The sequence below is a fragment of the Protopterus annectens genome, chromosome 14.part0 (assembly GCF_019279795.1).
Source record: "Protopterus annectens isolate FY-2018-M chromosome 14.part0, PAN1.0, whole genome shotgun sequence".
Taxonomy (NCBI): Eukaryota; Metazoa; Chordata; order Ceratodontiformes; family Protopteridae; genus Protopterus; species Protopterus annectens.
Window position 1 is genome coordinate 341,761,475 of NC_056748.1, and position 22,232 is coordinate 341,783,706.

At 42.2% G+C, this 22,232-nt stretch overlaps 1 protein-coding gene across 1 annotated transcript in view; it reads right to left on the minus strand.

Annotated features, from left to right (window-relative positions):
- Window positions 1–22,232, minus strand: part of WDR11 (WD repeat domain 11) — a 2,002,440-nt gene that overhangs the window by 423,896 nt on the left and 1,556,312 nt on the right. Inside the window, exons 19-20 of the mRNA XM_044056072.1 lie at window positions 16,107–16,278; window positions 13,851–13,959 (exon numbers count right to left, since the gene is read on the minus strand). Coding sequence (XP_043912007.1) covers window positions 13,851–13,959; window positions 16,107–16,278 — 281 coding nt within the window. The remainder of the gene's footprint in view (window positions 1–13,850; window positions 13,960–16,106; window positions 16,279–22,232) is intronic.

Sequence of the window (22,232 nt, forward strand, 5' to 3'; positions counted from 1 at the left end):
CTAAGGATGGGAGGAGGAATTTAGATAGCATTAGGACCAGCTATAAGGCCCTGCAAGACTGCAGTGGCAAAGCCAGCTCTAGATTTAGAGAAAATTGGCAAATGGTAATGCTTGGTAAAAGTATCTAAAGAACTCCAGGTAGCAGCTTCTAGGATGTCTCTGGTAGGGACACCTCTGAGAAAGGCTGTAGAGGTAGATACAGCCCTGGTTGAATGGGGTCTAATCCCCTGTGGGATAGATTTTCCATGGTGTTTATAGCAGAAATGAATGCAATGGCCTATCCATTTAGAAATGGTTTGCTATGAAACAGCCTTCCCCTCTGCCCCTGCAGCAAATGCCACCAGCAGTTGTTCAGATTTCCTTTGAGGTTTAGTCCTGTCCAAGTAAAATCCAAGTTGTCTGTGCATATCTAAGGAGTGCAGTATACGTTCCCTTTGTTCTGTGGATTAGAAAAGAAGGTTGGCAAATGAATGGACTGATTAAGAGCCACAATGGATATCACCTTGGGCATGAAAGAGGGATTGGTCCTGAGGGACACCCTGTCCACATGAAATATGATGAAAGGCTACACTGCCATAAGGGCCTGTAATTCAGATAGCCTTCTTGCTGAAGTGATTGCTAAAAGGAAAGCTATTTTCAAGAAAGGAATTTTAACTCTGCAGTTGCAGCTGGCTCAAAAGGAGGAAGAGTGAGTTTTTCCAATACAAAGTTCAGGTCCCAGGCGGGAGTTGGGGTTCTCCTGGGTGGTCTTAAGTTTTTGGCCCCTCTGAGGACCTGCTTGAGCAGTGGGTGAGAAAAGAGGGGTTCCATGTTGTAATGAGCTGAAATGGCTGAGGCATGAAGTTTGATGGAGGAAAAGGAAAGGCCCTTGTGAAGCATCTCAGTTAGGTACTGAAGAATCTGAGGTAAATTGGGCGCTGCTGTGGCCATCCCTTGAGTTTGGTTCCAGGCACAAAATCTTTTCCATTTTTCAGCATAAGATTTTCTAGCACTAGGCCTCCTTGCCTCCAAAATGACATCCAACACTTGTTTACTGCGGGGTGGTAATGGAGAGATTAGGTAATTAGCCAGGCTGCCAGGTTCAGGGTTTGAAGCTGGGGGTGCAGAATCTGGCTCTCTTGCTGTGACAGCAGGGTAGAGGTCTGAGACAGATGCCATGTGGCTAGCTGTGACAAACTGCGCAAGAGGGGGTACCCACTGTTGGCGTGGCCAGTCTGGTGCAATCAGTATCATCCTTGGTTTGTCCTGTTTGATCTTTAGTAGTACTTTAGAGAGGAGAGGCAGAGGAGGAAAGGCATAAACTGATAGATTTTTCCAGCTGAAGGACAGAGCATCCACTTTCCAAGCTTGTGTGTGGACAGTCCTTGTGCAGAATGTGTCCAATTGGTAGTTCTGGAGGGAGGCAAACAGGTCTATATCTGGGCTTCCCCCATTTGTTGATCAACATGTTGAAAGTCTTTGGTTCCAGTTTCCACTCGTGTGGGTCCATGAGATTTCTGATTAGTTTGTCTGCCAGTGTATTTAATTTTCCTGGCAGGAACTGAGCCTGTAGATGCACTTGGTAGCTCAAGGTTGTGTTCCACAGAGCCATGGCTAGTCTGCAGAGGGGGTAAGAATGGGTACCCCCTGCTTGTTTATGAACCACATAACAGTGGTGTTGTCTGTCTTTACCATTAGTTGTCCTGGAAGAATGTGGTCTTTGAAGGCTGTCAGAGCATTCTGTACAGCTAACATTTCTTTTTGATTGATATGCAGTTGCATTTGACTTGGGTTCCATTTGCCCTGAATGTACTTCCCTGCCAGGTGAGCCCCGCATGCATAGTCTGATGCGTCTGCTGTTGGGGTTTGGGCGGCAGGGGGTGGTGTGACAGGTAGTCCCTTGATTTGGTGGCAGGCATCTGCCCACCAAAGGAACTCTAGGCGTAGGCAAGGTATGATAAGAATCATTGTTTCCAGGTCTTGAGAATGTTGACACCATAGGCTTTTTAGATGCCATTGTAGTTTCTTCACATGCAGTCTTGCATATGGAATTAGAAGAATGCAGGAGGCCATGAACCCCAAGGTTTGCAGTATTTGCCCTGTAGATAGCAGGGTTTTTGTGGCCACTTGTTTGAAGTAGGTTGTCAAATTAATTTGTTTCTCTGGCATGGGGTATGCCATCTGGGAAGTTGTATTCAAGCTTGCTCCCAGGAATATAATTTGTTGACAGGGTACCAGGTGTGATTTCTTTTCATTTATGGTGTATCCCAGACAAGTTAGAACCCTTTATACAAAGGCCAGATGATTCAAAATATGCCCTGGCTTTCTGCCTGAATTAGACAATCGCCCAGGTATGGGTATATTTGAATATTTCTTTGTCTGCAAAATGCAATAACTGGAGCTAGGCACTTTGTGAATACCCTGGGAGCAGTAGATAAGCCAAAGGGCAGTGCAAAGAACTGATAGTGCGTGTAGCCTGCTTTGAAGCGTAGGTATCTTCTGCAAGATTCCCTGATTGGGATGTGCAGGTATGCTTTTTTTAAATATAGTGTTGCCAACCAGGCATCTTTGCCTAGCATAGGAAGTAATTGGTGAAGAGTCAGCATCTTGAATTTTGGAATCTCCAAAAAGGTGTTTAGAGTAGGCAGGTCCAGGATAGGACGCCATGAATTGTCTTTTCTGGGTACCAGGAAAAGTCTAGAGTAGAAACCTTGTCCCTTTTCCTCTTCTGGTACCAGCTGAATAGCCCCCATGCTTAAGACAGAAAGTGCTTATTTTGGGCCTCTGCCTGCTGATTTGGGGGTAGGTCCGGCCACCCCCTTGGTGTTGGCAATGTGTGGAAGTGAAATCTGTATCCTTGGGACACTATATTTAAAACCCATTTGTCCTGGGTAATGAGTTCCCAATTCTTTGCATGAAGAGCAATCTTTCCCCCCTAAAGGGGCAGTCAGTTGATAAGTGCTTGGAAATTTTAAAAGGAAGTCACGGAGACAGTTTACCATAGAGGGGAGTATTATTATTCCCAGATTTGGAAGTGGAGGTCCCCCACTGCTTAGTTCTGTATGTCCCCTGGGATTGAAACCTGGGGGTTTTGCTGTGTCTGAGATTGGCTTGAGAAGACCTGGAAGGGGCTGGAAAGGACCAATTCTTAGAGGGCCAGTGCCTGCTAAATCTAAGAGGCTGAACTTGTAAAAAATCTTTAACAGTCTGCATAGATTTAGCTTTATCTTCCATCTTTTTAAGAACTTCCTCAGCCTTGTTGCCAAACAGGCGGTCCTGATTTAAAGGAGCATCCAACAATTTAGCTTTAACATGATCAGGCAAAGATTGCTCCTTAAGCCAAGCATGCCTTCTGAGCACAGACCCAATAACAGCAGCCCTGCAAGAGACCTCTAATGAATCAAAACCACATTGCAAAGTATGTTTTCCAACTTGTTCAGCAGAATGTATTAAATCCTGTAAATCTTTATTTTCCACACAGTGAGGAATCAACATCATTTTCTGTTTAAGCTGTCCAATCACATGTTGCTGATACTTTAACATATGAAACTGGCAGTTGAAAGCCCTAATGGCCAAGGTTGCAGAAGTGTAAACCTTCTTACCCCATCTATCCAGCACCCTGGAATCTCTATCAGAAGGGTCAGGATTTTTAGCAGTAGAAGCTTTAATGCCCTTGGGCCCCTGTGAAATAGCCTCTGGATCTGCAATAGGATTTTTAAAAAGGAACTTGTGGGACTCAGGGACCCTGTAGTATCTGTCAGGTGTTCTGGGAGCAGGAGGCAGGGAATCAGGGGCCAAACTAGATTCCGAAAAAGCATCATCACCAATGTCTAGTACAGGAGAAATAGCTAAAGGCCTATGCTGAGGTAGGAGAAGGAAATCCCTAAGTATCTGTTTGAATCAGAAAAATCCTGGCTTTCCCAGTGGAAATGCTCCCTTAATGTATGTAAGGTTTCCCCAAAAGAAACGTCCTCAGGAGGGGAAGCAGAGGGAATGCAGTCCTCTGCATCAGAATCTTCATAAGTAGATAAGGGCAAATCCAGATCACCAGAAGAATCAGAAAAAACAGAATCCTGATCAGAAGATTTATAATCAGCTTCAGTCCTAGATCGCTTAGAAGGGGTGTTGGCTACCCCTGATTAGAGTTATTAGATCTTCAGCCATACTTATCATTTGTTTTTTAGGCATACAGGCCTGAGCATGTGGCCTGGGCGTCGGTTTTTTAGGCATGGATCGAGATTTAGGCCTAAATAAAGGAGGAGGCATCAGTTTAATATGCAAGTCTGTAGGCCTGAATACACCCTCAGAAGCGGTGCCTGCACAGCGGCTCCGGACCCATCCAAGGTAGAGACATCTGCGGGTTCCATAGCTGAAGCATCTCTCGGCATACAGGACTCCGAATGGGTCTCAGTAGAGGCCTGCGAATCAGAAGTAGCTGGTATCAGGGGCTGTGAAAGCACCTCACTGAGTACCGGTGAACTAGCGACTGGCTTAGGAGAAGCGTTGTCAGCAGTTTTGGACCTCGGCGGCCTGTCTCTGTCTTTATCTTTGCGTTTTTTCGGAATCCCGGTAGTCGGATGGCTAACAATGACATTTCTGGATAATTAAATCGAGAACCAAAATATTTAGAGGCGAAAATATACAGACGACGGATAGTGCGCTGATTAAATAAAGCACAAAACCGAGAGCAAGGTACGTCGTGGTCAGGGCCTAGGCAAGGAATACAGTATGAATGAAAATCTTTATGAGGTATTTGCTTTCCACAAGTAATGCAATTATTAACTTTTACTGACATCGGTAAGGAGCAAGAAAAAGTTTCCCCAATGGGGTACTTAGCTTTAGTTGAAGACTTCGGTTCTGAAACTCGAAAACGAAAATTTCAGGAGTCGGCCGACCGGCACTTGCAAACTGCTTCTGTGGAAAGAAAGACTGATGTAATGGCGTCGGCTGCATGTTTTATACCCCTGATGACCTGACGTCATGGAAGAAGGGACAGCAACCAATGCAGGACCCAAGACTTTGTTAATCAGGCCGACTGAGGGCTACCTGCAAGCAGATAACCCAAATGTAATGACTGCAACAGTGAAACACGAAGAACTTCCATCAGTGTGTTCCAGCATACAGCCTTTCTTATAATTCAGTGCTCACAGCCATACATTACTTCTGAGAAAACCACACATTTGACTATACAGACCTTTGTTGGCAATGTGATGTCTCTGCTCTTTAAAACCTTATTCAGATTTCACATACCTTACTTTCAAAAAATCAAACATCTTTTAATTTCACATGGAAAGCTAGACAGATATACCCTGAATGTGGATGAAGTGAGATCATTTTTTTGAACTCAGATAAGTCATACTGTATTTTCATTTAAAGGTGTCCACTTTGATGGAGCTATTCTAAGGGAAGGGCAACAAATACTCGTGGCTCCATCTCTGTAAGCTTATCTGTCTAAGATACCTTGTTCAGTCAATTGTACCTTGCGGATACTGATTGACTAGGTGTAACTCAGTCTTTCCTGTTGGGTCCCTGCTCCAGGCCAGCAATCAAGGAGACTCAATCCTCATCACTGACTCCCATGAAGGGCGGTCGCTAAGAGCAAAGATGGATTCACACAGTATTTTCAAATGCAGCTCCCTGTACCAAGTGCAATTTCACTTAACAGCACACAGGGAGCATGCTCCAGACCTGGGGCTGGACCCTCCTTCTCTCTCCAGACCCACACAAAACTCCACACTGACCACTTTGGAGCTCTGTAACCCTGTTCACACTAGCTGACATACACACTTGGATATATGAGTTTCACACACACATGTGGGAAAAGCTGGCACAGATTTACTAGCTGTGCCCCTTTCTGCCCAGAATCTGAGGTAATCTTGCTGCCACCAGTCACCTACCTTAAGACTCTTACAAAGGGTACCCAATTATACTGCGTAAAATTAATAATAAAACAAATGGTAGGCTGTGACCAAAACAGCAAGACTTTTAGGAGTGGCCACAGTGTCACTAAAATAAGTATAAATACTCTCAAGATGTTAAAAGTATTCTCTAAAGGACCGGCCACAATGCAAGGTATTAAAATATTTAATGATAAATAAAAAACAGAAAACAGGAGAATACTGAACACAATAAACAACAGAGTTTCAGTTACAGACATATAAAAAATAATACAGATAGATTGTTTCTCACAGTTGCAGAAAACAATACTAAACTTTTTGTTGTATCTTTCGGCTTTTCCCGGTTAGGGGTCACCACAGCGGAAGTCCGGTCCCCTAATGATTGGCAGTAGATTTTTACGTACCAAGTTGCCAGCTCTGATGCACAACCTTCAACGAAGGTACGCCCATTCATGCATGTCTCCACACAGAAGACATTTTAGCTGAGAATCGAACAGGACATCTTACTGTGAGGCGACAACGCTACCGCAGCACCACCACCGTAGTTAGAAAACAATACTAAACTATTCTCACTAAATGTCCCTGAATGACTAAAGAATTACTGCTCCCAGACTACTTACTAAAGCAAAGCAAGCTGATATGTGCTGAGTGTCATACCACAGCAAAAGACAGATGATGCCTCTCTGTCTGTGTGGATGTGTGAGATATATAGCCTGTCAGAAATCATTCCTGTTAGGTTCCAAAGTGCTGCTGCGAGATTTACAAAGAAACCAGATGCTGGTTAGAGGATGACATCACCTCTGGTCACCTGACTCTGGTACAATACACACAGAGTTTTGCTAAGATCTGTGGCAGCATCTGAAAGCATACTTCTTAACTGTCCCTGATTTTCCCTGATGTTCCTGGTTTTGACTCAGGTTTTAGCTCTGTTCCTCTTAATCCCTCCTAAAGTTGGTGCCTTTTGGAGAATCTATACTGAATTAAAATTAATAAATAGTGACAATAATTAGAGTTACAGACTTTTTTATTTCATAAACTGTATATTAATTCACATTTTGTTGTTCTGTCAAGGTCTCAAATTAATAGAACTAATATTTTAAAAGTCCCCCTGACCGTTCCTGATTATTTCAGGATTTTTCCCTGAGCCTGTTGAGATTCATCCCTGAGTGATTGAGAGCTATGTCTGAAAGCTAAAACACAATTTCAAACTTCCCACCCTTCCAGGGTGCTCTGATAAATATAAACATTTGATCAATTACAACTATATACAACATAATAAACATGCATACATTCTTTCTGTCTAGCAGGACCTACTGTTGATGCATTTTTAACACAAGTAACTGTACAAAATATTTTTAACTTAAACATCTTTACAAATCAGTGTGATAGTCAAACAACATAAAATTATTTACAAAACTCCAGCAAGCTATGCTGGCATATATACTGCCCTACTCTCCCTGGCACAGATGGCACTACCTCATAACATCACATCTCCCCCCCCCCTTTGAAAACTCAAGCTAGTTTTTCAAGTGACTCTGAAAAAATGTTGCTTGAGAGAAATGGGCCTGTTTGGGAACACATTAACCTATATCCTGTCTTGATTTCCCATCTGCATTGGCATTGCTGACCCCACTACTGTGTTACACTGTTATGTTATATGCATGCAACTCTAGTCTCCACCTTTGTAACTTGGCATTTTGCTGGCTGGCTCGATGTGGCCATGTTACGCGATTGTGGTCTGTAACCAGAGTGAATTTCTTCCATACAGATAGGGCTGAAGTGCCCATACTATGGCTAGACATTCTTTTTCTACAGCTTTATAACATTCCTCCCTGGGTTGGAGTCTGTGGCTGAGATATACAACTGGGTATTCTTCTCCTTCTGAGGAAACGTGGCTGAGTGCAGCCCCCACTCCATGGTTTGAAGCATCCACCTGCGCAACAAATTCTTTGCTGTAATCTGGACTGGCTAACACAGGGAGTCCTCCCAAAGCCCCTTGAATGTTTTAGAATGCCTGTGCCTGCCTCCTGCCTAGCAGGTTTACCATGTAATTAACATCACTGACCTTCCTTACCACTCTGAAGGGTCTCTTCAAAGCTGCCTGCAGCTTACTGTGTCTCACAGGAATGAGCACCATAATCTGCTGTCCCACAGCATACTCTCTTGCTCAAATATTCCTGTCATAACAGACATTTTCCTACTGTTGGGCTCCTGCCATGTTCTCCTGGGCCAAGCTCATGAGCTCCCCAAGCCTTGTCTTGAATTTAGGACGTATGTCATAGCACACTCCTTGTGGGATGCATGCTCATCCTCCCACTCATCACAAATCAAATCTAAAGGACCCCTCACCCTATATGTCCATACAGCAACTCAAAGGGTGAAAAACCTGTGGATTCTTGGCATACCTCTCTGTATGCAAACAGCAGATAGGGCAAATATTTGTCCAACTCTCGCTTAAATTGGTCTGGAAATGCCCATAACATGGTCTTTAGTGTAAAATTTAACCTTTCCACAAGACCATTAGTATGGGTGTTGGTTTTTAGGTGCTAAACTCCACTGCGATTCCACAGACAAGCCAGCAGGTCTGACATGAAACTGGCATCTCTGTCAGTCAGTATTTCTCTCGGGAAACCTACCCTGCTGAAAATCTCTAACAAAGCATTTGCCACCTTCTCTGCCTTGACAGAGGACACAGCCACTGCCTCAGACTATCTAGTAGCATAATCCATTATCACCAGGATATAATTCTTCCCTGTGAAACTTGGGTTACTCAGAGGCCCCAAAATATTCATAGCTACCATCTGAAACGGCTCCTCAATTAGAGGCAAAAGTATCAAAGGGGCCTTGACCTTGTCTCCTGCCTTACCTAGCTTTTGGAACTGCCCACAGGTCCTGCAGTACCCTGTTGCATCCCTTGCAATCCCATGCCAATAAATGTTCTGCATAATATGTCTGTTGGTACGCTTTATGCCCATATGACCAGGAATGTCATGGCTATGGCTAGAAGTGTCAGATGGCAGTCTCTAGCCACTACCAACTGCTGTATTACCTTACCCTCCAGCCCTACCTCAGGGATCCACTCTGTATACAGTAACTATTTGTTCCAGTATACAGACTCCCCTTTTCCTTGAAAATCAGGTGCCTCCTTAGCTACCTCCCTCAAACCTCGTAATGTAGGGTGGAAAAGTTGAGCCTGTCTCAATTCTACCCTTGTGACCCTTCCCAGCTCCCTTTCCTTTGGAAGCCTGATCTCTTCTGACAGCAGTGCCTCACTGACAGCCTGGGTACTACTACTCATCCTGTTCATGATAACATCAGTACCCACCAGCATCTGTGGCTGACTTTCAGGCTCACTGCTACAGGGTAGCTCTCTCCCTGTAATAGCCACATCACCTGCCCCAGCTTCAGGTGTGGGGTCTCTGTCTGGGTCTTCTCCAGGCCAGCAAACCCATATGCCTGTCTCGAAGCCTGACTGTGTGTAACTGCATACACACAAGGCACTGCATTATCAAAATAATTTCCTGTCAATACATCTGCAGGGATATCCTCAAACACACCTACCTGCTTGCTTCCTTTTCCACCCTCACAGTCAAGGTGAACCCTGGCCAAAGGTAATTGGAATGGGGTCCCTCCTAAAGTTCTGACTGGAGTGGACTGCCCAAGCAAGTACTGCTCCTCTTTAACCACAACAAGCTTCACAATGGTTATGTCAGAGACTGTCGCTGTCTTAGCAGTGGCCAGTCTTCCAGCCACTAAGACAGGATACAAGCTCAGGTGATAGTTTGGTACTGGCATGTTGTTCCCACTTGCTGGTCCCTTCACCTTTTGTTCACCACCTTGCTTCAGTGAATATTTGTATGCGACATGGCCCCTCTGGTTACATTTAAAACATCTAACCCTTGGTCCTGGCAGTGTACCTGAACTAGTGGCTTTCCCTGTTACTGGTGTACTCTGTTGGGGTGGTTTACGCTGCCCACCATGGGTTCCTGTTTATCCATGTGCAACCCTGGGTATCCCCTTCCTGTGCAGTGATGCCTTGCTTGTAAGTAGAGATCCCCACTTCTCCCCAGCTCACCTGCAGAGTTGCACTCCCCATCTGCCAACCAGATTCTCACGTCCTTAGGCAAAGTGCTAAGGGGTTGTTCCCCTCACCAAATGGTCTGCCAGACTTTCAAAAGTGGTGACCTGGCACCCATTCACCCACCTCTGAAAATAAGTGCTTAACTCAGCAATGTAATCACATACACTTTCATCTGCCTTGTGTCTACGCTCACAAAACTTTTTTCTGTAAGCTTCAGGTGTTAACTTAAAACATTCCAGGAAACACTGTTTTACTTTATCATAGTTTAAACAATCAGTATCAGACAAGTTAGAAACAGCAGTTGCAGCTCTACAATGGAGTAAGGGGGTCAGGAATTAAACCCAGAACCTTTGGTCAGCATTATTCTATTTATGTACCCTTTCAAATACATGAATAAAATTATCAAAATTATCACCTTCTGTAAACTGTGGAAGAAATTTACTGGTGTTTTTACTTCTGAAGTTTGGTTAATCTCTTCCCCATTACCTCCATGACCCTGCCAAACAGTCAGCATCTCCCTCTCATGTTGGCGCTGTTTCTCATTTTCTGCAGACTCCAAATGCTGTCTCACTTCAAGCTTCAAACACTGCAGTCTCTCTGCTGATTCTAACTCCATATGTTTTGCCTTTTCTTCAGCCTCCAAGTGCCACAGTCCCTCTGCTGATTCTAATTCCACTTGCTTCTCCAATAGTTTGGTCTCCAGTTCAAGTCTCTAACTCCAGTCTGATTTTGAAGTCCTCTGAGGAAAAGGTGAACTGTCCTTTTTCTGAAGACTGCACATCCCCATCACCAGACTGGTTGTCTTCCGGGTTTCTGGTCCATGCCACTGGTGTGATAAAGGTTGGTATGCACCAGTCCTTTGGCTTCACACACCTTGGCCAACTGGTTCTTTGTCAGCCTGCTATAATCCTCTGCTGACACCCTTGTCAGCTTACTATAATCCCCTGCTGACATCTTTGCCTGATTAAACTAAACTAACAAAAATAAATCTGTTGTGACAATGAAACTCTATATGTTACCTTGTAGCTGTTGAGCATACACACACCTTCAGTGACAACTGTCCACCCAGTTGCCTCCAGTATGTGATGGGTCCCTACTCTGGGCCACCAACAAAGGAGATTCAATCCTCACCACTGCCTCCGATGAGGGACAGTCACTAAGAGCAAAGATGGATTCACACAGTATTTTCAGATGCAAGACAGATCTCGTCTTTCCCATTATGTCTTCTTCCAGTATTTTACAATACTCATGTAATATGCCTTTTTCTTGCTCCATTTTATTCTCTGAAACTACACATTCAACACAATATGTTTTTTCCTATCTTCATTGCCTTTTCCTCTCCTTTTTTTGGCTACTTCTAAAGATTCCACAAACAACCATGTTGCCTTCTTAATCTCCTTTCTAATTGGAATAATTTTTGATGCCAAATCCTGGATAATATCACAACATTTTGTCCATCATTCTTCAGGTGCTCCAGCCAGCAGGTCTGTCCTTTAAATCTATTCTCACCTGTTCTACATATCCACTCATAATACCACTGAGCTTGTTATCACATTGGACTAGATGTTCTTCTTGGTGTTTTTAGTTTAATTCTTTTCTTTACAATAAGAGGCTGCTGATCTAGGCTACAGTCAGCTGAAAGTCTTGTTTTCACTGCTTATATATAAATCTTCCATCTCTGTCTCCAAAGTTTCTGACCATACCTTGTAGTGATGAAGAGGCTTGTGCATCTCAGTGGAGCTATAAATTATACCATGTGGGGTCACCCAGGATGACCAGAAAATGGCAGAGATCAGAGCAGATGAAAGGTCATTCTAGTATTTTGCCAAAAAATCCTATGGACAAAAGCAACCATAAGCAAATTAAATGATACCAAAAGATGAGACCCTCAGGTCTGAAGTTGACTTGCATATTACTGTGGAAAAGCAGAAGACAAGAAAAACTATTGATAGAGTTTATGAAAGGATGTAGCAAATCTGAAAGGATATCCATTAATGAGGTGTTCAGAGATGAAAGGAAAGCCCAATACTGGTATACACTACTGGATTTAGGAATGTAAGAACCTACATATCAAGGTATACCTAAAATGGTTAAGAATAAGAAGACAAGAATTACAGCTGAAATTGTGAGAATTAGTGAATTAAAATGGACTGGAATGGGTCATTTTATGTCAGATAATCATCAAATCTTAATGCTGGGGTCAAGACTCTTGCAAAAAAAATGGACTAGCCCCCATAATTAATAAAAAGGTGCCAAAATCAGTACTTGGTTACCACCAAAAACCACCAGAATGGTCTCAGACTACATAGTCAGCCATTCAATATTACAGTGATACAAGTTTATACTCCAACATGGCTACTGAAAAAGAGGAACTTGACTACTTTCATCATGAGTGACTGGAATGCTAAGGTTGGTAGTTAAATGTACATCTGGAATAACAGACAGGTTTGGCCTTAGAGAACAAAATGAAGTGGTCCATAAACTAGTACAATTCTGCCAAGATAGTTCACTGGTCATACCAAACAAATCTTTTTCAACAGTCTATGAGATGGCTTTACATGTGGCCATCACCAGATGTTCACCATTGCAATCAGACTGACACACACACACACACACACACACAGACACACACACACACACACACACACACACACACACACACACACACACACACAGACACACACACAGACACACACACAGACACACACACAGACACACACACAGACACACACACAGACACACACACAGACACACACACAGACACACACACAGACACACACACAGACACACACACAGACACACACACAGACACACACACAGACACACACACAGACACACACACAGACACACACACACACACACACACACAGACACACAGAAAAATTTTGCCAGGAAAGAAAAATGTACAGTACGTAAACCAAATGTTATGATATAATTCCACTACAACCTTCCCTGAAGCATGGAATGCTAGTTGGAATGCAAACAAATAAGATAAAGATGCATACTAGACTAAAACCTTTGAAACAAATCTCAAGGAGCAAAAATGTTTGTAGCAGTATAGGGTGCAACAGTCGTGCAGATGAAAATATCAGTACTTGCAAGGTGGAAGGGTGAGATGTTGTAGTTTTCTTGGAGAAACGCAGCAAAAGTACTCATTCCGTTTATTACAAAAAAAAGATTGATATGCGAAAGAATGACTGACAATGTACTGGTAGGCCCGCACTCACTACTAACGGACTTGGTTTCCTAATCAGGAAGAGGGAGGGGTAGTTGAACAGAGTCTAAGTGCCCAAACTTAGCTGATCAAAATCACAATTAACAGTCTTACACACAGTGGGATCACTGTTTGCGTAAGACTGCTGTGCACTTTAATGGGGATTTTATCTTTTCACCCATGGCTGTGTGACTATGGAGTTGGTATAAGTAATTTGAGGGATGTGAGGGGGGGGGCCTTGCTCCCAACCTGCAAAAATGTTTATTTAGAATTAGTGGGTATGACTTGGAGGAACTCTGCTCTTGAACTGCTGAGAATGAGCAATTCCCCTTTATCAGCTATGCAGGTGTCTTTCACAGAGAAAGCGTCAGCCCTCCCATCTAACTAGCACAATCAAAATTTGACAAAAAGTTTCTAGTACGTAAAAGTACTTTTGTACTCTCCTAGATAGTTGAGAAGCAGTGAAAAGATCACTCTAATTTGTTATTCATCAATTAAAGGGTTGCATCTTAAAATATGAATATGCACCTTTACTAAAAAGCAGACAATTCTAATACTTATTTACTACGCCACAAAAAAAAAGAGAGAGAGCGAGAGAGGCTGAGTAATGGAAAGAATAAAACCTGTGAATTCCAGTTATATAACTTTCCAAAGGACAATTAAATATTGAGAAACTTACAGTTGAAAAACATCAAGGGAATACAGGCCATTCCATGGCTGATGCAAGAGGAAGGTTTTCAGTGTTAGAGCAGCTCTTGGAATTAATAGGTATGGGCACCACACTGGATCTAAAATTTAAAGAAAATGCATTAATTGGTGGTAACTATGGAAAAACAAAACAGTACAAAGTAGATCATGCAGGATTAATCACACATTATTACAATGAGAATGTCTGAAATATCAGGTCATCGACATACAAAAGATTAACAAAACAATTTGATTATTCAAATTACCAAATATACAAGAATCACAAAAGTAAAACAACTTTCTTTTACATTATCTAAACCATAATCCTAACACAATATTAGGACTTAATGTGTCCAATAATGGTAGTGTTAAAGAAAGGGTTTTTCTAATATAACATGAATATTTAGGGTTAGGGGCAGGGTATTACTAAGATGGTGCGGGGGGGCAGCCTTAGTAATGTGTCATAGCCTTAACACTGCCCGACTCTGATCCTAACCACACAAACTACCACTATGCAAGACAGCTCAGACACCTACTACACATGGTCACAACACTAAATCTGTCCCTCTACCTAAATATCCTTTACTCTAATCCAACCTGCAAACACTCATACACACACACACTGAATCAACCCTATTACCCAACCCTTGCTCTAGCCCTAACTCGTTCTCACACACACACACACACACACACACACACACACACACACACACACACACACACACTTAAAATAAACTCACTTACCCCTGCCAAACAGACATTCTGCAAGAATGACATTAGCTTAATCAGAAGTTTGCACAAACTAACTTCCATTTCACTTTGTCAAGCTAATAAACATTCAACAAAATTAACTTCAACCTTGCATGTGTATTACATACAAAATTATACAGTTTCAAAGAACAATATACAAAATGTGAACATGAAAATGACTAACAGTGAAAAATACATTTCACTAATCAGCACTGCACTGTCAAGTCTCCTTTATATAGAGGAGTATGATTGGATTGCCGATCATAACCCATTTATTATGTGTTTGAGACACGGATGCCATGAAATTCACCTCCATTACGAAGCCTGAGAGGTGAATCTTGGCATCCATGTCAAAAACACATAATATGGGGTTATTATCAGTGAGATGATCGCAATTCTTTGTAGTGCATGAAACTTTATCTGCTCTATGTACTACTTGTTAAAGGGGAAAATATAAGTGTTTTCCCGGCTTTCACAGCCGTAAAACTTTTGAGAGAGTGCTGTTAGACAGGTAGTGTAACGCTGCCCATTATGTTTACACTTACCTCCATATCTCTCAACTGTCTAGATCTTCACAGGGCATCCAGTTTATTGCTTCATATTTTTGGTCTGCTCCTCATAAAATATGTGGCTTTCAGATGAACCAATAAGGCTTGAAGTCATTAAATAATGACATAAATTTAAATTTCAGCATCTGCATTCTTCAGATCATGCAGGTGAACACACATCCTGTTATTCTAGCAACTCTCAAGTTCTTTTTTTTTTTTACAGGAAGTTAGGGACATTTTATGGGTACGGACAGCAGGCAGAAAAAAAATGTCTTGTTCTGCTGCTGTCATTTGCTAGTCAGTACAGGCAGATTTTATTTTGCCTAGTGCTGGACCCAAACTTAATTTTTGCAGGGGGTGCTTAACAATTGTTAAAATCGGGTTGCGCTCCATTCCATTGCCTAACGGGATTGTCTTTTTCCAAATATCAGAGTGCAATCAGGGCATAGATAATATTTATGTCTATCACTAATTTAACAATGCATGAATAAGTGTGTTGATATGCAGAACATGTAGCATCTGTACTGCAATATTTCTCATTATACTACAACATTAGGTCAGACACTAACTTTCAAAAAAAAAATGACGATCAATGATCAGGTCATTCAGCCCACTTATTATTCTTAAACAAACCAAAAAAATAAATAAAACAAACAAATACCTGTACTTAAAATGTATTGTATTACCTAATAGTATAACTGTTAAGACAGGGTTATCTGATATATCTCAACTCTCAAAACAAGCATTTTTTTCATAAACTTTACTTACAAAGTTATTTCAGCTTTGAACTGACAGTAAAACACCCATATAACTGCATACAAACAAACATCTGTTTATCATCTATATCAGCAGAACTACTGCTATTTCTTAAAGCCTTCCCAGACTACAGATAAGAAAAAAGTCATGGTCAGCATACTGCAGTCCGAAACATATACACTACCTTTGCTCACCTGCTAATATCTGTTCATCCATTCTGTAACTGGCTGACTTCATTGCTGTCTCCAGAACTCTGATGCATCCATCGTCTGATGCCAGAACAACTTTGTCAGAAGTGCACCAGTCCAAGTCAAGGATTTTGTAATTTACATTCCGACCACTCCTTAAACTGCTCACCATCTGAATCTTAGCAGAAAATCAAGAGGTATTCTAAGCATAAGTATCATTTCTCAAACAAATATAAAATAAGCAAGAAACTGGAGATAATACCAATACATAGATGTAATGCAGTCTGGATCTTTGCAGACCAAAGATCTAATGGTATTCAAAAATGTAATTTTTCATGTTGTTTTACAAACAAACTTTGCAAACTGCTAATCCAGTCCTCATAATAAGAAAGTTCAGCTGGTGATAAACTAATTATAGTTGCTGATATTCAAATAGGAGGGGTTCAATGAGGCAGTAAATCCTAGATAGGAATTGGTACCAAACAGATTGTCTATCTAGTCTATAATTTCCAGAGATTTGGATGTACCTACTGGAGAATGACTTTCTCCATGTGCTAGAAAAATCATCTGCATGCCTAGTAGAAAGGGGGAAGTAGCCCACACCATCTTCATTTCTTTCCTGTGCGGAATGGGAAATAATAGTACTAACCATCTTTGCCATATAGCTTGGGTCATGGCAGAAAATGGTCCCTGGATAAGTCCACTTCCCTGAACAACAAAAACAAAGTGTGGTCCTACAGAGTAAGTGTTGGTTATGTAAACTAATTTTGCTGTCCCACAAAGAATAGTTTATTTATTTATTTTACATTTGTTGACTGAAATGGTCTAACTGGATACATGTCCATTTTCAGTAGAGTCCCAGGGATGAAAGCTCCAAGAGATTACTATACTAAAAACATTCTGGTAACTAGTTGTTATACAGATAAATGCTACACATTTCAACAGTTCAGAAGTTTGCACTGTTTATACAAAATCTTGTTTCAAGCATTAATAAGATATTTTAGACTTTATATACAAAAAGGCTTTACTAGTAACTAGTTGTTATATAGATACATACTTCAAGTTTCAACAGTTCAATAATTATAACAGTCTATACAAATCTTGTTGCAAGCCTTAGGTAAAATATTTTAGACTATATATACAGAAGACTTGAACTAGGTATGTTAAATTATGTCTATTAGTATAAGATATATCTTTGTCAAGTATAGGCATTGATAGAGAAAGACACAGACAGAGCAGGCATTAGGTCTGTAGTAGAAGAGGATAAAAATAATGGAGAAAAAGAGGGCAGACATGCACTGAAGGCCTAGAACTTTCTTTGGAAAAAAAGAGACTGATGCAGAGGAAGGCGGTTTTAACTACAGCAGTAACCACTGTATTTGAATATCTACTCTTGTGGTGAATTTGTAACATAACTATATTAAGCTCATCACAGGATAACCACTGCAGTATTACTCATCACTGATCAGACAGTCCCTACAGTGCTCCAGGATGGTGTTGATGGTGTCATAGACTCCTCAAATATTACTACATTTTTTTCAAATTACTTTGCCTGGAAAATTGTTAAAGGCCGAGGCCAACATGTACCCGGAGCCCTTAATATTTTTTCTGGCTAACGTTAGATTTTGCTGCTAACCTGAGAAAAATGGAGTTCAGGAGAAAATGCTGCTCCAGAGAAAGGAAGGCTTTGTATTTGCCGAGTCCCATACTGCTCCAAAGGAAGCTCCTCCTTCTGGAGGGTGACCAGTTTGAATTTTGCAAGTAGACAGATGTACTTAGTCTGGTAATGGTATCCCTTTTGAGAAAAAGGAGTCTATTGCCCCTATTTCTACCCTGTCTATCATGGCACCTACCACCCACCAAAAACCTTTTCTGATTTTTTTTCTTTTTGCATGGTTTGGACCATAACTACTTTCTATAAAAGGACTATTTATTTACTGAGGAAATTTAATTTGATATTTAGGGATTGGTGAATTAAACAACGGCTTTACTGTCTAGATGTCATGTGTGCAATTCTACTTTGTTTTAATACTTTTACAAGAGGGGAGGGGTTGATTACCAAAATGTTGTACTCACTTTTCCTCTGCACAAGTATGGGCCATCTACAGACCCAAGAAATTATAGACCCATAAGCCTGATTAGTCTTGTATGTAAAGCCATGGAAAAATAATTATGGATATGATAAATGGTGACATAGGAAATGTCAGATACTAGATTCAACTCAGTTTGGATTTGTTAACAGTATGTCATGCCTACTCAGCCTGGTGAACTTTTTTGAGAAAGTCACCAAAGCAATGAACAAGAACAAAATGGTGCATGCTGCCTACCTCGACCTGGCCAAGGATTGTGACACAATATGCAACTCAGGCATTGTAGATAAGATCATGAAATTACGTATAATCCCCTAGACCACCAGCTTGATAGCCAGCTGGCTGACAAGACAGGATCCAAGAAGTCAGGATAGTGGAATCGCTCTCCACTAAATATCATGTCACTAGTGGGGTACCTCAGGGTTCAGTACTGGGACTGCTCCACTTTGGCATCAACTTCTCTGAAGTCAAGGCTAAAGTCAAAGGCTTCTGGCTGACTAAGTCTGTGGATGGCTGCAAACTAACTGCAGTCACAGAATCCTCCAATGACACAAATACCCTCCAAGCAGGCCTGATATAGGCTAATAACTGGTACCAGAGTCACAGTCTAAGACTCAGTGCCAAGATGTGCATAATAATCTGTTTCAGAAAGACAGCCACCCCTGTAAATTATTACACTGACAATACACCCCCGAGGACAGACCCAATGGCGAGGGCCTTTGACCACCATGTGTCTAGTATAGTAGGGACATCATTCTATGTTGAGTAACTTTTAACCAAAAGTATAACAAGAGTATACCATCCAAGTCCAGAGATGCCATTGTTCCATTGTACTTAGCCATAGACCAAGCACTGAGTACAATGTCACTTTGGTATGTACCTGACCAGCACATGCAACAACTGGAGCGTCCACAGAAGCTCTCACAAAAAGAACACATGGTGTAGTCAAAATGTCCTACCTGGACCACCTACAGAATGCTAAGATGTGATTTATACCTAGCCTACAAAGCATCTTCTGATCCAGCCTTAATGGACCTATTGCACATGTGCAAAACAAACTGCATCAAAAACACTCAGTCTTACAGACCACAACCTCACCTGTAACATGCGTTCATACGTATGTACTAGGCTAGCTGCCCTTGTGGGCCATTTTAAGCCTAGCTGATTTCCCTTTTTGTACTCAAAATAACATATGCAATTTGGTTAAAGATTGGCTTTCCCATCCCATGGTCGATAATTGTATATTACCCCTCATGAAAATAACTGGGATCATATCATAGACAATTTGAGGGAACCCATGCATGGGCTAAATCCTTTAGAAGCTGCATCTGTCCATTAGTAGTACCGGGGAAGGGGGGGGGCAATCCTGGGCTATATTACCTGTTTCCCATCCATAGACCTATGTTGCAAGTGAAAATGGAGAGGGATGAACTTTGTTTTATGTGGATGGGGAGTCTCAAGTAAACACAAGAACTTCTCCCATACAGGCAACAGCAAACCATAGACAAGACTGTCGTGAAGCCCATGTGGAAGTCAACAGTACAGGTGATTCCGACTGCTCCAGAGAAGGCAAGACTGCGTGAGGCTTAATGGCCTTCCTTTGATAACAGAGAGATATCTTTCTGTTTTGGACTTGGCCAGGTACAGCACAGGGAAGGGCAGAAGTGGCAGAAAACAGTCATACAGGCCCCTCCATAAATGTAATGGCCTATATCCTCTTCAGAAAGTTGGCCAGGCCCAGGCAGGCTAGTTACAGAACTTATCCCTCCAAAAAATAAGCATACAGGAACAAGTTATCTTGCTCCCCTTTGATGGAGTACAGCCCTAGACATGCCATTTCTGCACATGCACACACCATGCCTACAGACTAGCCAACACATCAGTGCAATCAGAATTACAAAGGGACACAATGCATCTCATGACGGAGACTGTGGACAGGGTCTCATAAATATGATACATGACCCCAGTCTCTAGAACTGTCTTCTTAACTTATCCCACTCCTTCTTAACCAGGTTAGCCTGCAAGGGGTACAAATTAGATAAGTGAATACCTTAAGACTCAGCATGGAAGAATACTACATTTTCTTGCTATACCCAGTCTACAAATCCTAATCTGGTGGTAAGGTAGCAAAATGTTGCGTTCTTAGGACTTATGCTGAACGGAAGAGATTTCTCAACAGTCAGCAGTGCGATGCTTAGGAAGATGATCTGCACTTAAGTGGCAGCATAAAAAGGGTAGTGGCCTTTCCTTGGAGCCGACAAGCCAAGGAATGGAAAGGAGGGAGTGCATCAACATGCCCAATAACACAAAGTGCAAATGAAAACTGCTACATTAATGAAAAGCTTTGGAGACAAAATTCTTTGCCAAGTCTTATAGGCCAGAGTAAAGGTGTCACCAAGCTGGTCTGATTATAATCCCAAATAAGGATTTTTCCTGGAAACTTCATCAGAGGCTACTGGGAGGAAAGGACAGGGACCAGAGGCCATTGTAAGAGAGTCCTACTGATGGCACATCCTATGAGGTGTCCATCTGAAGGAGAAATGAATGGGGTGGTCTAGTTATTCTTGTCTGTCTCAGACAGAGTAGCTTCGAGACCATTCCAATCCTTACAAGATCCTGAGAGAAATGGAGCATTATGACTTTTGTTACCAGCAGGCATGAGATTTCATAAAAGGAAGCATGTAACACACAAACTGGCAAGGGGTGCTGAAAGATCATGAGAAAACTCTGTATCATGTGCTCGCCAAAGTACAGAGATGAAACAAATCTGATATGGGCTTCAGACCACACTCCTTAATGGTGCCCTTCCACATGCACACCTCAGACATTCAGCAAATATCACACACCTGCTTGATGTATAGCCCTCAGGAAGGTAGCCTTAGTGAAAGACAACCAAATGGATCCTCTCAACTGGGATCTGCTAGCCCATGCAGGCCTGAAGGCCAGACTCAGAAGGACAGTCCCTGGAACTAAGTACTGCCAATCTGTGACCAGATTACTTAAAGCTGAGATCCCTGGGATGAGGATGCCCACTGGCAGGTGTCACCTGATCATCCCAAACATGGTGGCAAAAGAACCACAGGATGTATGCCATGGGGTAGGATCTGACAGCATGGGTCCCCTCACAAAGTACAGTTGTCTTCACTTACCATAAATGTAGATGCTCAAGTGTATTCACTGCTGCAGTCATCACATTTGGGTTATCTCTGCCAAGGTAGCCCTCGGCCAGCCTGAATACCAGAGACTTAATATTTCTGCATCTGTTGCTGTCGCTTGAGGACTGACGTCAGGTCATCAGTGGTAAAAAGTAAGGCAGCCAACACCATTATATCAGTTTTTCTTCCCCTAACCTGTCAGGAGCCCCCAAAGTAGGAGGCCAGGTTCTGGTGGAAGAACCCCACCAGTAGAAAATAAATACCAATATGTCCCTTGTAAGGAAAGGAGAACAACAAGGAAGAATGTTAACAAAAGTAAAACGAGAAAAAAGGGGGATGGAGGGAGGGAAACCAGGACTGCAATAGTGAATACACTCGAACATCTACATTTATGGCATGTGTACACAACTGCACTATGTTCTTCATGTTTCACTATGGCAGTCATCACATTTGGGTAGATTCCGAAAGCTGAGGAAATGGATGGAGGCAGTCAAGGAAGCTAGGGGCTGGCTAGGATGTCTTGCAAGACTGCAGATGCAAACCCTGCCCTGGAATAGGAGAAGAGAAGCAAGTGGTAATGCTTGGTAAAAGTGTAAACAGATGTCCAGGTGGCAGCCTCCAGGATGTCCCTGGTGGGGACTCCTCTGAGGAAAGCTGAAGAGGTGGAGTCTGCTCTGGTGGAGTGTGTCCTGACCCCCTTGGAGGGAGGCTTACCATGCTGTTTGTAGCAGAAATGGATTCAGTGTGCTATCCATTTGGAAATGGTTTGCTTGGAGATGGCTTTGCCTTCTGCCCCTGTAGCAAAACTAACCAGCAATTGATCAGACTTTCTGAAGGGTTTAGTCCTGTCCGGATAATATCTGAGCTGTCTGTACACATCTAGAGAG